Source organism: Salmo salar, chromosome 15, assembly GCF_965601325.2.
Source record: "Salmo salar chromosome 15, fSalSal1, whole genome shotgun sequence".
Taxonomy (NCBI): domain Eukaryota; kingdom Metazoa; phylum Chordata; class Actinopteri; order Salmoniformes; family Salmonidae; genus Salmo; species Salmo salar.
In genome coordinates this window covers 40528644-40542897 of record NC_138305.1, presented here as the reverse complement: position 1 = coordinate 40542897, position 14254 = coordinate 40528644, and the positions used below count along the sequence as shown (strand labels likewise).

Sequence of the window (14254 nt, the reverse complement as noted above, 5' to 3'; positions counted from 1 at the left end):
TAGGAACGTTGTGAGTTGATATCTGATGATTACATTACAAACACTAGTTACTGAGGAGATCAATACTTATGGGCATGACACAACTCATTGATCTAATACAATAATCAATCTGTGGTTCCCTTATTGAACAGAACCTATAAAAGATACTGCATCTTTAAAATGGTGGTCCATGACATTGCTTGTTTTCCAGGTAGCAAGAAGCTTGTTCTTTAGTTTGGCGCAATTTGTTTTTCAGCTGTGTTTCTCCTCAATGCTTATCAAGACTTTTCTTTTCATATGTAACACCGTAGCCTAAATCTGGCAATAATAGTTTTGTGAGACCAATCTTCAAACTGTCTGACTGTCCATGTGAATGAGACAGTATTTAATGCATGACATTAATGATTTTGCCCAATTCCAAATTCAACCAGAACAAAAAGATGAACTATTTGCATATTTGTAATGAAAATAATTTTCTCAATTTAAATTAATGCATGTACAAAAAATGAAATTCTAACATTAGGAAGTTAATTGATATAGATTTAATTTTGTTGTCTTGCACTTTTTTCTGCTTTTGTTGATCCGACTGATTCACACTTTGCATTCACCAATATTTCTTCATCCTGCTGTCTCTGATTTGCGTGCCAGGAGGAGCTACTATTCTTACTCATATTACCTGTAAGTAAACAGACAAACAACAACAAAACAGAAACAAACAAACCCAAAATACAATGAGTGCACTTGTCCTTGGTTAGTTATGTAGTGTTTTAAAGATGCAGTATCCTTTTTTCAAGTGAAAACCCATATCGCTCAGAACCAATTGCCATTGCCATTGACCAGCTCAAACATGCTTCGAAACACTCCAAACCAAAGTCATGATGACCAAAAGCGGTGTTATTTGAAAAAAGAATGCTGCACTTTGTGTCCTGTATTCAATCTGAGTGCATGTGGTTGTATGTATGTCAGTAACTCATGTATTTCAAAATTCTTCTTCATTTCCTGGACCTCCTTTGTCCATTGAAAGGATACGGGGTAAACTGTGTGCCTCTACAAGTGCACACTGTTTGTGTTGTATGTCTTTTATATTTCATAAGCCCTTTCCTATTGGTTGCTCTGAATGTTGGTTGCAGAAGGTTTCCTCTTTGGTTTGGTGTATGTTCTTCTTCTGCTGTGATGCTGCTGTAGACAGTAGACAGTCATCTCCACACTGTGGTGCTTTCCACTTGCTAAGGGCTGGGAAAAAAAAACTCCCCAATCTGTTGTCCTGACAAGTCTGCCGATGCTCTCACATGCTCTCCCATTCGACATGCTTGCCATTTCACCCTCGCCTCTGTGAGTGTTTTTTTTTTTTATGCTACACAGGTCTCGCATTTACCTCCCCACTCCTCTAATTTTTGTATTTCTCACAATCACGTTTCATTTCATACCTACAGAATTTCAGAGATTATTCCCCCAGACTGAGGATACTTTCTCTCTCTCTCTCTCTCTCTCTCTCTCTCATGAAAATGAAAGACTGTATCAGCTGCACAGTGAACATCTTATGCTGGCTTCGGATAGTCCCTTCAAGCAATGTTAGGATATCAAATTTCTTAGCCCCCCCTGGGGGACATTTAGCCAATTATATCCTGTTAAGTTGGAATAATTGAACAGCTGAAAGTTACCAATAATTAACCTTAAAATGGTCAATCTGTTTTTCCCAAAGGGAAAGAGAGGTATCCCACAGTTTGCCACTATCAAAGGTCATTAAAAGGTACAACATAGGAACTGGATCATTTTCTCACTTCTCTTGATAAAATTGACCCTGCTGTGCATAGCCATTTTGGACCCACTTCAAATGTATGATGGGCAGAAATGAGTATATTCTGCCTATAATTGTCATTTTACTAGAACTGTATGAAATTATACAATTTGACATCTTTCTCCTGCTGTCCACCCATCTGTCTCCTCTCTAGTACAAAGAGTCCTCCTTTCAATTTCACTAGTGCGGCTCCTTAATAACCTCATCTCAATGCTTTCATCTAACTGCGAACTGCAATCAGAGGATAATTTGTACTGCAGCACCTTTCTTCAGGGTGCTCGCAAAGTGGAATTAGGAACTAGGAATAGAATAGAGTGGGTATGTGTTTTCATCGCAGTGCTCCTTTTTACAATACAAATGTAGAGAAACCGGCACAGTCGTAATTGCCCTTGAAATAAAAGCCTCCCAGTCTTGCAGGTGTTCAATCAGCTTTTCTCAACCAGGGGCCAGGTACACAATCAGTTAAATCGGTCAAACCATTTGGTATATCAATCTCGTTAATCTATAAACCCTATCTACTCCTGTCCAGAGGAAATGATAATGAGACAATCAACCAAACAGTGAGTCCCCAGTTTTCAGAATGTCTTGTCAGAGCCCAGATTGGGGATGAGATGCGGCAACCTCTCACCTTAGCATGAAGCATATGCCTTTCTCCCTCGAAGCAGAAGTTACTCCTGCATGATTTCGATGCTTGAAATTGGACCCTTTTGGATATCCCCTGTATTTCTGCTACAGTATGTACCGAATGATACTTGACCCTAAGAATACATTATTTGTGGGGTTTGCACATATTATTGGATGAAAACACAATTTAAAAAAGGCCATATGTGGAAGCCAAACCAATGGTCTGTTGTCATGGAGATAAGATTTTCTCTTTCATTTATTTCCCTTTAGTCTTTCCTGCTGTGTGTAAATAATCGGCAACAAGGTATTTTTGTGATATTTAAACCTGCTTGTTTGATCCTTCAGGAAACTGGCCAAGAAGCGCAAAGATGCCATAGGGAATACTCGTCAGGAAATGACCCACATGGTGAATGCCATGGACCGCAGTTATGCTGATCAGAGCACGCTCCACGCTGAGGATCCCATGGCCGTCACATTCATGGACTCCCACAACTTCAGCAACAGATGTAAGTATAATAGTCCCTCCACAGATCCCTGGGGAACACCTCTCTCCACAGACACATGATACATGTGAGAAAGCCTTCTGACAGTGAGAACAGAGGAGGCTGGTGGGAGGAGCTATAGGATGACGGGCTCATTGCAATGGCTGGAATGGAGTCAATGGAACGGTATCAAACACATGGAAACGTGTTTGACTCTGTTCCATTGATTCCATTACAATGAGCCTGTCCCCTTATAGCTCCTCCCACCAGCCTTCTGACAGTTAGATAACCCCTCTGCCTTACAATGGAAAAGGCCTCAGCACAGAGAAGTGTCCTATAAGACAGGTTCTGAAGAGAGGCGTTAAGTTGTACCTTATATGTTTTTACTTGAAAATGCATAAAAGGAAATTCCCAACATATGAATAAATGCCATTAATGATTTGAACCGTTGTCACAGGATATTTTGGTAGAATGACTTCTATTCTTATGCTCTGTTCATCTTGACCCTGGTACTTTATCATTCTGCAGTGTGCTGCAGCTTACTCAAGCCTTCTGGAATGTTCCTCATAAGATGTTTTTTCCCTACAGTGCCTAATGATCCACTTGTGCCAACGGCAGTGCTAGGTGAGGCCCTGGTGCTATGTCATCTGCCCTGCCATGGCTTGTGTTCCTCATGCATATGTCGTTGTCATAGTCCTGTAGCCTTCCATTGTAAACCTGTAGCCGTCCATTGTAAACCTGTAGCCGTTCCATTGTAAACCATTGTCTCTATGTTAAGTCTGAGTAGTCAGTCACATACATTTTCAAGGCTACCATGAATTGTATCACTGTCAGAATGACTGGCCTCCATATTCACTTATCCAGTAAGGGGGATAAAATAGGAATTGTTTCCAGATTGTAGATTTCCCCTGGCTGCCAATATAAAGCACTTGGCCCTCAGCCATGGTAGAGTGGAGACGTGGCAGTCCTCCAGTGAACAGATGAGCAACACTTCAGGGTTTAGGACCCACCCATGAGCTGTTGAATTGAAGCTAAACCCCATTCAGAGACTCACACTTCTGAATGCATTTCAACTGTCTACAAGCTCCAAATCCAGCTCAGGGCATTGGTTTAGCGATGAAGAGGGGAAACAAATTCAAACTCAAGTGAAGATTGATAAATGACGGATACATTCACCTGAGCCCCAACCTGAAGATGAACCTCCTACATAACACTGTTATAGAATGAAACCAGTCATCCTGTCATTGTGTGTAAGTCCTTACCGTCAGACAGACTTTGTGAGCGGGTGCCATTTTACCACACCCTCAGCCTCTCTGGGACTTGTCTCTGTCTGTGGAGAGTCAAAAAACACATCTGACAGTTTCTATGTAATGGAGTTCCTTCCTGATGCCATGAGTGTTCACTCATGGCATCCGGAAGGAGAGTGTTATACATGGTGACACTAGATATGGTGTAGTCCACACTGACAGAACAAGCAAGCAACCGCTGAGGGTCTTTACGGCTTACTGAAAACCTGAGTTTGATGGGGAATTAAAATTCCCCCTCAGGCCAGTGTGCTTGCTGTGAAAATGTCTTATTTTAGCTCTGTGTTGACGCTGGGCTTGGTAATAGGAAGTGAAGGGTGCAGTTCAAGCCGTGACTCAATCTATCATGTTAGGGCAGAATTAAGAAGTACACATTTGCTAATGAGTAAAAATGTCAGCTTAGATAGTCTCTACACTAGAGTGCAGCAGTTCTCTCACGAGCTTAGTGTCACTCCACCTAGATCCCACCCACTGCAGAAGTGTCTGTCTGTCTCGCCATAGCTCTCTAGAAAGCCATTTGCAAATGTGTAAGAAAGTCAATGTTGTGTGTTGGTCATGTAGTATAGTCGAATCTGTCGTCGTTGTTTGGTGATCACCTCCACCACCCTAACGTTCCAGTCATGTCACGTCATTATACACACACACACACACACACACACACACACACACACACACACACACACACACACACACACACACACACACACAGTTGAAGTCAGAAGTTTACATACACCTTACCCAAATACATTTAAACTAAGTTTTTCATAATTCCTGACATTTAATCCTAGTAAAAATTCCCTGATTTAGGTCAGTTCGGATCACCACTTTATTTTAAGAATGTGAAATGTCAGAATAATAGTAGAGAGTGATTTATTTCAGCTTTTATTTCTTTCATCACATTCCCAGTGGATCAGAAGTTTACATACACTCAATTAGTATTTGGTAGCATTGCCTTTAAATTGTTTAACTTGGGTCAAATGTGTCAGGTAGCCTTCCACAAGCTTCCCACATTAAGTTGGGTGAATTTTGGCCCATTCCTCCTTGTAGGCCTCCCTGCTCGCACACGCTTTTTCAGTTCTGCCCACAAATTTTCTATAGGATTGAGGTCAGGGCTTTGTGATGCCCACTCCAATACCTTGACTTTGTTGTCCTTAAGCCATTTTGCCACAACTTTGGAAGCATGCTTGGGGTCATTGTCCATTTGGAAGACCCATTTGCAACCAAGCTTTATTTTTGTTTCATCAGACCAGAGGACATTTCTCCAAAAAGTACGATCTTTGTCCCTATGTGCAGTTGCAAACCGTAGTCTGGCTTTTGTATGGCGGTTTTGGAACAGTGGCTTCTTCCTTGCTGAGTGGCCTTTCAGGTTGTGTCGATATAGGACTCGTTTTACTGTGGATATAGAAACTTTTGTACCTGTTTCCTCCAGCATCTTCACAAGGTCCTTTGCTGTTGTCCTTTGCACTTTTCGCACCAGAGTACGTTCATATCTAGGAGACAGAACACGTCTCCTTCCTGAGCGGTATGATGGCTGCGCGGTCCCATGGTGTTTATACTTGCGTACTATTGTTTGTAGAGATGAACGTGGTACCTTCAGGCATTTGGGAATTGCTCCCAAGGATGAACCAGACTTGTGGAGGTCTACAATTTATTTTGAGGTCTTGGCTGATTTCTTTAGATTTTCCCATGAAGTCAAGCAAAGAGGCACTGAGTTTGAAGGTAGGCCTCGAAATAAATCCACATGTACACCTCCAATTGACTCAAATGATATAAATTAGCCTATCAGAAGCTTCTAAAGCCATGATGTCATTTTCTGGAATTTTCCAAGTTGTTTAAAGGCACAATCAACTTAGTGTATGTAAACTTCTGACCCACTGGAATTGTAAGTGAAATAATCTGTCTGTAAACAATTGTTGGAAAAATGACTTGTGTCATGCATAAAGTAGATGTCCTAATCGACTTGCCAAAAGTATAGTTTGTTAAGAAATTTATGGAGTGGTTGAAATCGAGTTTTAATGACTCCAACCTAAGTGTATGTAAACTTCCGACTTTGTGTGTGTGAGTGCGCATATATATATATTTGTATTATATATGTACTACAAACCCTGTGTGCTAACTGTTGACCTAGCTAAAAGCTCTTGTTTTTTTTCTTTTCTTGCTGTCCTAATTGTAAAGTGCCAATTACCGGTAAGTGCATGTGACCAGTGTGTGTGGAAAGTGTCCCAAAGTGCTCAATGAAACGAAAATAAATTGATTGCCAGAGAACATATACTGGATGATTTATCCATTAAATGGATGCGTGTCCGTAATAGTAGCTAACTTCCCCTCCACTGACAGGCCCTTAAACCGTGACTTAAGATTCCCCTAAACCTACATCTGGTGTGTGTTAGTAGCTCAGGAGCTAGCCAAGCAAGAAGGATGTACAGCTCATGGCTCAGTAGGTCATGTGATTGATTGCCGCTAGATCATGCTGGGCTTTAGAGGGGTGTAGATTCTTCCTGAGGAGAACCTGGGACTCAACAGCCATCTACCTCACTTTCCCACATGCACACTCGCGCCGCACTCACACAGACACACACACGCACTCATCTCCTGTCTCCCGGGCAGGCTGTTAAATGGCTGTGTGTCTGAGGGGTTGACATGGTTCAGATAAGACATTAAAGGGCACATATGGTGCCTGTCAGGCCTGAGAGTGTCCTACCCTCACACTGCCTCTCAGTGAAGCCCCTGTGTCTGTTTTTCTGCTGGGAAAGGCAGGCACACCGCTCCTCGGCTATATCAAGCTCCGTCTTGCCCACTCACCATGCTGACTCGACACGTCAGTGACTGCCAGGTGCCATGTGGCTTACATCCCTCACAGCTTAGCTGTTTCACTGGGGAGTTGCTTTAGATACATAGTGTACTGGCAGGAGCCATGTTATTTGCCATGAAGTAAATGCTATTTTCATTGCCATTTTTGCAAGAAAACCATGTTGTTTTGTAAGAGAAGCACACCCAATGTGGTTATAATAAGGGATTCGTCATGATTTGCACACAGGTCAGATATGTGCTCTGTGAGTGTTTTGTGATTGTGATGTTGAATGATAATGGTCCTTCACAAGCCTGTGTATTCCTCACCAATGTGTGATTTCCCTGGACAGATGAGAACCACACTGCAGCTGCTGCAGAGTCCAGTCGGCTGCTGGACGTCCCTCGGTACCACTGTGAGGGGACAGAGTCGCCCTACCAGACCGGTCAGCTGCACCCAGCCATCAGGGTGGCCGACCTGCTCCAACACATAAACCTGATGAAGACCTCCGACAGCTACGGCTTCAAGGAGGAGTATGAGGTCAGACCACACGACTCTAGTCTACAGTATACCAATTACATAACACAAGACCCTAAGACTCTAGTCTATACTTATAACATAGCATATTTACGGTGGTCCTAAATGGCAGAGTAGCTTTTAAAATGAAGTGACAGACCCTTAGGGCCACCATATAGTTCAGCTAAATGTATGTGGTCCTCAGCCCTCAAGACAGTCTTACTCATAGTCTCACTATTCAAACCGTCAACACACCATAAAAATTCTAATCTGGTTCAAATGAAACATACAACTCCATTTTTGGGAGGTTCTTAAAAAATACAATATTCCTTCAGTGAAGAACAAGCTAAAATGTTATACGGATTATGTCACATCCTGTCGTGGTTCTGCACCGCTCGCTGTGTAGACTGGATGGGCGACCACAGCCCTGCACAGAGAGAGTTTCCTGTTAGCGGGTGGTTTGACAGTGAGACGCTCTACACTGCTTGCAGGGGTTTGGAGACGTTCAGTTTCTTGCTCTGCAGCCTTTGAAAGTTCAGAGGCTTAGTTTAAAGTGTTGTGAAAAGGTTACAGGCAAAGACTTCTATAGTCATCTCCCCATAGATTACTTCACAATTATGCTGTTGTTCATTCAAGCGGAATTGTGTCTGTTTAAATGTGACGTCCAGGTCCTGTTGTAGTGTTAGATAATGATCACGTTGGTGAAGACCAAATGTAGAGGTTTTGAGCATCAAACCCCACACTGCATTTACTCTCCAGCCCTTTGTACTTCAATGGACAGTCAAATAATTCATTTAACTTTTTTTATTGGCCACATTGTTGCCAGGAAATGTATCGCATTTGCCACCTTGTGTGTCTATTGTTTTCTGAGACCCAACAGGCCAGACATCGAAGCTTTGAATTGATGGTTCTTGGACAGACATACAATAGAAAAGTCCATAGAAAACTGCCTTTTGATTATATTGCAGTGCCTTACCCACCGTCTAGACAGTAGTGTTGTACATACTTGCTCAATGTGTTTTCTTATCAGCCTCACTCACTTTGTTCCATTCTGTTTGGTATGCAGAGTTTTTTTGAAGGCCAGTCCGCTTCCTGGGACGTGGCAAAGAAAGACACTAACAGAACCAAGAACCGCTATGGAAACATCATTGCATGTAAGTCTTGTATTTAACTTCTAATAAAGTTGCTATGCCTCCTTTTGGCTAGTGTCCTTTTAGGAATGAGCTCATTAAAATGGCAAACCATAAAATCAATATGTTGTCATATCCTTGCCTGACTCCTCTTAATCTCAGAACATTTGGAAGAATCATTTGGATTGAACTTGCTGTCGGTGAAATAAAACCAGCCAGCCTATTAACCCATGTTGTTTTACAGACGATCATTCTAGAGTGATCCTGCAACCAATGGAAGACGACCCTTCCTCTGACTACATCAACGCCAACTACATTGACGTAAGTGGCGCAGCCTCCTCCATTGGCGAACGTGTGCGACACAACCGTCCTTCTCTCGTATGTGAGGCCTTCTATGCATGTCTTTGTCAACAATATGAATAAGCTTTTATTTCCCTCCTTCAGTCAAAGTGCTTGTACTCACTGACATTGTTGTGCTTTCTTTCACTCTTGCCTATGATTTGGGCTGTAGATATGGCTGTACAGGGATGTAAGTATCACTGTAGGGGACCTCACCACACCTCATGTTTCCCACTCTCCCTCCTCGTTCACCCCTGGTTACTTCTAACAACATCTGCACGGAAACGCATGAGATGTTCTCCCATCTCCTCCCTTTTTGATTTGATCCTACCATTCTATTGTTCATCAGCTTCTCTCATTTCACATGTTCTCATGCCCGACGTGTACATCCCTGATCTGTGTGCTACTGTTCTCCCTAGGAATGGTTGTCATATTTACAAGATGGTGGCCGCCTGTGTTTTTCCTTTGTTGCCTCCCCTACTGTGCCTGTACCCAGCCAGATCTAATCTGAAAGGGATCGTTTGGAGTGTTAGGACCTATTGACTCTATAAAGGAACTTACTAATAAGCAGCCAATTACAATAATGTAGAATTCCTACGAAGTAATCAATAATGAAACATTCTTGACATTAAAGTACACCGGAGTTGAGCTTCACAAAGCAATAAATGTCAATTTAATTGACAGATACTCAAAGCACAAAGTAGGAAATGTGCTCTCATTGAACGTTTCTATTAGTGAATTAATGGATACGTGAGAACAGCTCTGTGCATATTAGCACATAAAGCCATTGACTTTCATGAAGATAGATCTCATGCAGTCCAAGCTGGGGTTGAGGCACGGTGTGGTATGTCGTAGTCTGCTGTTGTTGCTACACTATATACAAGTCTTACCCAATGATATTAACATATTGTGATTGTTGCACTTTTCAGGGGTATCAGAGGCCAAGTCATTACATTGCAACTCAAGGTAAGAATAAGTACCCCCCCCCCCCCCCCCCCACCACCTCTAAAGAATGATTTGATTCTCATATAGTTATCAGATTGTATTGCATTTAGTTCACATATTGTATTGATTGATTGATTGATTGATTGATTGATTGATTGATTGATTATGTGTTGTCCTCTCCAGGGCCTGTCCATGAGACAGTCTATGATTTCTGGAGGATGGTCTGGCAAGAGCAGTCTGCCTGTATCGTCATGGTCACCAACCTTGTGGAAGTTGGACGGGTAGGTGATAGTGTCATATTACTGTCAGATCCCATAGCACAGGAGGCCAATCTACTATAGGCCCTTGATCAGTCTTCATATATTAATGAATCTTACATACTGTATACAAATCAAATGTATTTATATAGCCCTTCGTACATCAGCTGATATCTCAAAGTGCTGTACAGAAACCCAGCCTAAAACCCCAAACAGCAAGCAATGCATGTGAAAGAAGCACGGTGGCTAGGAAAAACTCCCTAGGAAAAACTCCCTAGAAAGGCCAAAAACCTAGGAAGAAACCTAGAGAGGAACCAGGCTATGAGGGGTGGCCCAGTCCTCTTCTGGCTCTTTCTCGGGTGGATATTATAACAGAACATGGTCAAGATGTTAAAATGTTCATAAATGACCAGCATGATCAAATAATAATAATCATAGTAGTTGTCGAGGGTGCAACAAGCACGTCCGGTGAACAGGTCAGGGTTCCATAGCCGCAGGCAGAACAGTTGAAACTGGAGCAGCAGCACGGCCAGGTGGACTGGGGACAGCAAGGAGTCATCATGCCAGGTAGTCCTGAGGCATGGTCCTAGGGCTCAGGTCCTCCGAGAGAAAGAAAGAGAGAGAGAGAATTAGAGAGAGCATATTTAAATTCACACGGGACACCAGATAAGACAAGAGAAATACTCCAGATGTAACAGACTGACCCTAGCCCCCCGACACATAAACTACTGCAGCGTAAATACTGGAGGCTGAGACAGGAGGGGTCAGGAGACACTGTGGCCCCATCCGATGATACCCCCGGACAGGGCCAAACAGGCAGGATATAACCCCACCCACTTTGCCAAAGCACAGCCCCCACACCACTAGAGGGATGTCTCCAACCACCAACTTACCGTCCTAAGACGAGGCCGAGTATAGCCCACCTGGGCATCTGTTGTGTGTATTGATGTGTGTGTAGTATTTAAAGACGTATTTTGCTTTAAATGAATTAAATACTCATGTTCTTGTAGGTGAAGTGTTACAAGTACTGGCCCGATGATGCTGAGGTCTATGGTGATTTCAAAGTGACGTTTGTGGAAGTGGAGCCCCTTGCTGAATATGTGGTCAGAACGTTCACCTTGGAGAGGGTGAGTCATTCCTTTATCCACTCCTCACGCCTATGTTCAACAGTTTGATCCATAACAGTTAAAGGGGCAATCTGGGATTGATATATCCACCACTTTGTTGTTGTTTGATTGGCCCTTAAAATCAACACATATTGCAAATGTGGAATTCAGACTGAACCCAGACCAGTTGTGAATTGATAACCTGTATGTTCTCTGTCATCAGAGAGGCTTTAACGAGCTGCGCGAGGTGAAGCAGTTTCATTTCACCGGCTGGCCTGACCACGGAGTGCCCTACCACGCCACGGGCCTCCTCTCCTTTATCCGCCGGGTCAAGATTTCCAACCCCCCCAGCGCTGGGCCCATCGTGGTGCACTGCAGGTAAGCCCCTAACACGTCACTTCCTCTATGCTCTCACAGCCAGATATTCTGAGAAAACAGGTGCTTCCGATTCACTTTTCTTTGATCTCTCACATGTGAAGTGTGCACCCGGACTAGCTAGCATGCTTCAATATTATCAACCACAGCTAGCCTACTGTAGATTGGCAGGATGTGGTTGTTGTGGATGTTGTTGAACAATGCACACACTTGTCAATTTAGTCTTGTGCACAGTTCAAGTTTTATGTTTTATTAGTCGTATGTACAGGATACACATGGTATACATCGTCCAATGAAGTGCTTACTTGCAGGTTCCTTCTGGACAATGCAACAACAATAAGAAATAATACAAGATAAGAATAGGAACATAAAGTAAATGGCTCAGTAGAATAGAATAAGCATCAGTATAATACAGGGAGACACAATTTATAGTCCAATATTTACACTTGTATTGGGGGATGGGGGGGAAGTGTATGGATTGAGCAACATTGTTGTGTGTACTGTACAATGGTTGGATATGTAGGCTGTTGAAGTGTAGTGCTGTGCAGCCATGCTCACCTTCCGGTCCTCTCGCTGCCCTCTCTCGCTGGTCAGCGCCGGAGCCGGACGCACAGGCTGTTACATCGTCATCGACATCATGCTGGACATGGCGGAGAGGGAGGGCGTGGTGGACATCTACAACTGTGTGAAGGCTCTGCGCTCCAGACGCATCAACATGGTACAGACTGAGGTGACTACTAGGCCCACCCCACCGCCACACACCTCACCAATTAACATTAACACCATTCACCATTACTGTCCGTCTGTGCATTTCATGCTACTGTATGTATGGACTGTCTGGAGATGCACTGCCTTCCCTTGCTGAGTGTATGTCTGTGGTCCGGCCACAGGAGCAGTACATCTTCATCCATGACGCCATCCTAGAGGCCTGTCTGTGTGGCGAAACGGCCATCCCTGCCTGCGAGTACAAAGCAGCTTACTACGACATGATCAGGATAGACTCACAGAGCAACTCCTCACACCTCAAAGATGAATTCCAGGTACTGGAGGCCTTTCATATTTATTGGGGCAGAAAGTTCTGTTTAACTCCCCAGGCTTTCATGTGTCGTACAACAATAAAAAACGGCAATAAAGACAGGGAAATAGATCATGGCTACGTCCCAAATGGCACCCTATTCCCTATAGAGTGGACTACCAGGGTTCTGGTGAAAAGTAGTGCACTCTAAAGGGAATAGGGTGCCATTTGGGACATATCCCATGTCTCCTAACAAACAAAGTTCCCTGACTTGTGGTTTCATGTTATTTGTGTTGTTTTCAGACACTGAACTCGGTGACCCCTCAGCCCCAGCCAGAGGACTGCAGCATCGCCCTGCTCCCCAGGAACCACGAGAAGAACCGCTTCATGGACATGCTGCCTCCAGACCGCTGTCTGCCCTTCCTCATCACCATCGACGGGGAGAGCAGCAACTACATCAACGCTGCCCTAATGGATGTAAGTGTCCTCTCCCCTCATGCATGCATAAACACACAGACATAGTATATAAATGCATATACACATGCATGTACAGTTGAAGTCGGAAGTTTACATACCTTAGCCAAATACATTTAAACTCCGTTTTTCACAATTCCTGACATTTAATCTAATCTTAGTAAAAATTCCCTGTCTTAGGTCAGTTAGGATCACCACTTTATTTTAAGAATGTGAAATGTCAGAATAATAGTAGAGTGATTTATTTCAGCTTTTATTTCTTTCATCACATTCCCAGTGGGTCAGAAGTTTACATATACTCAATTAGTATTTGGTAGCATTGCCTTTAAATTGTTTAACTTGGGTCAAACGTTTCGGGTAGCCTTCCACAATATGTTCGGTGAATTTTGTCCCATTCCTCCTGACAGCTGGTGTAACCGAGTCAGGTTTGTAGGCCTCCTTGCTCGCACACGCTTTTTCAGTTCTGCCCACAAATTTTCTATAGGATTGAGGTCAGGGCTTTGTGATGGCCACTACAATACCTTGACTTTGTTGTCCTTAAGCCATTTTGCCACAACTTTGGAAGTATGCTTGGGGTCATTGTCCATTTGGAAGACCAAGCTTTAACTTCCTGACTGATGTCTTGAGATGTTGCTTCAATATATCCACATCATTTTCCTGCCTCATGATGCCATCTATTTTGTGAAGTTCACCAGTCCCTCCTGCAGCAAAGCACCCCCACAACATGATGCTGCTACCCCCTTGCTTCACGGTTGGGATGTTGTTCTTCGGCTTGCAAGCCTCCCCCTTTTTCCTCCAAACATAACGATGGTCATTATGGCCAAACAGTTCTATTTTTGTTTCATCAGACCAGAGGACATTTCAACAAAAGGTACGATCTTTGTCCCCATGTGCAGTTGCAAACTGTAGTCTGGCTTTTTTTATGGCGGTTTTGGAGCAGTGGCTTCTTCCTTACTGAGCGGCCTTTCAGGTTATGTCGATATAGGGACTCGTTTTACTGTGGATATAGATACTTTTGTACCTGTTTCCTCCAGTATCTTCACAAGGTCCTTTGCTGTTGTTCTGGGATTGATTTGCACTTTTCGCACCAAGGTACGTTCATTTCTAGGAGACAGAACGCGT

General features: G+C 43.3%; 1 protein-coding gene across 16 annotated transcripts in view; it reads left to right on the top strand.

Moving 5' to 3' along the window:
* LOC106571353 (receptor-type tyrosine-protein phosphatase kappa) overlaps positions 1-14254 on the top strand; it is a 176451-nt gene that overhangs the window by 156709 nt on the left and 5488 nt on the right. For 3 of the 16 annotated variants that reach the window (XM_082961728.1, XM_014144327.3, XM_082961726.1), the window contains 14 exons: positions 628-657; positions 2747-2907; positions 3472-3507; positions 7328-7515; positions 8558-8645; positions 8866-8999; positions 9133-9150; positions 9890-9926; positions 10089-10186; positions 11173-11289; positions 11492-11646; positions 12238-12373; positions 12534-12683; positions 12962-13135. In XM_082961728.1, the coding sequence (XP_082817854.1) occupies positions 628-657; positions 2747-2907; positions 3472-3507; positions 7328-7515; positions 8558-8645; positions 8866-8999; positions 9133-9150; positions 9890-9926; positions 10089-10186; positions 11173-11289; positions 11492-11646; positions 12238-12373; positions 12534-12683; positions 12962-13135 (1522 nt within the window). The remainder of the gene's footprint in view (positions 1-627; positions 658-2746; positions 2908-3471; positions 3508-7327; positions 7516-8557; positions 8646-8865; positions 9000-9132; positions 9151-9889; positions 9927-10088; positions 10187-11172; positions 11290-11491; positions 11647-12237; positions 12374-12533; positions 12684-12961; positions 13136-14254) is intronic. The other 13 variants (XM_082961727.1, XM_082961730.1, XM_014144332.3 and 10 more) reach the window with 9 other exon arrangements.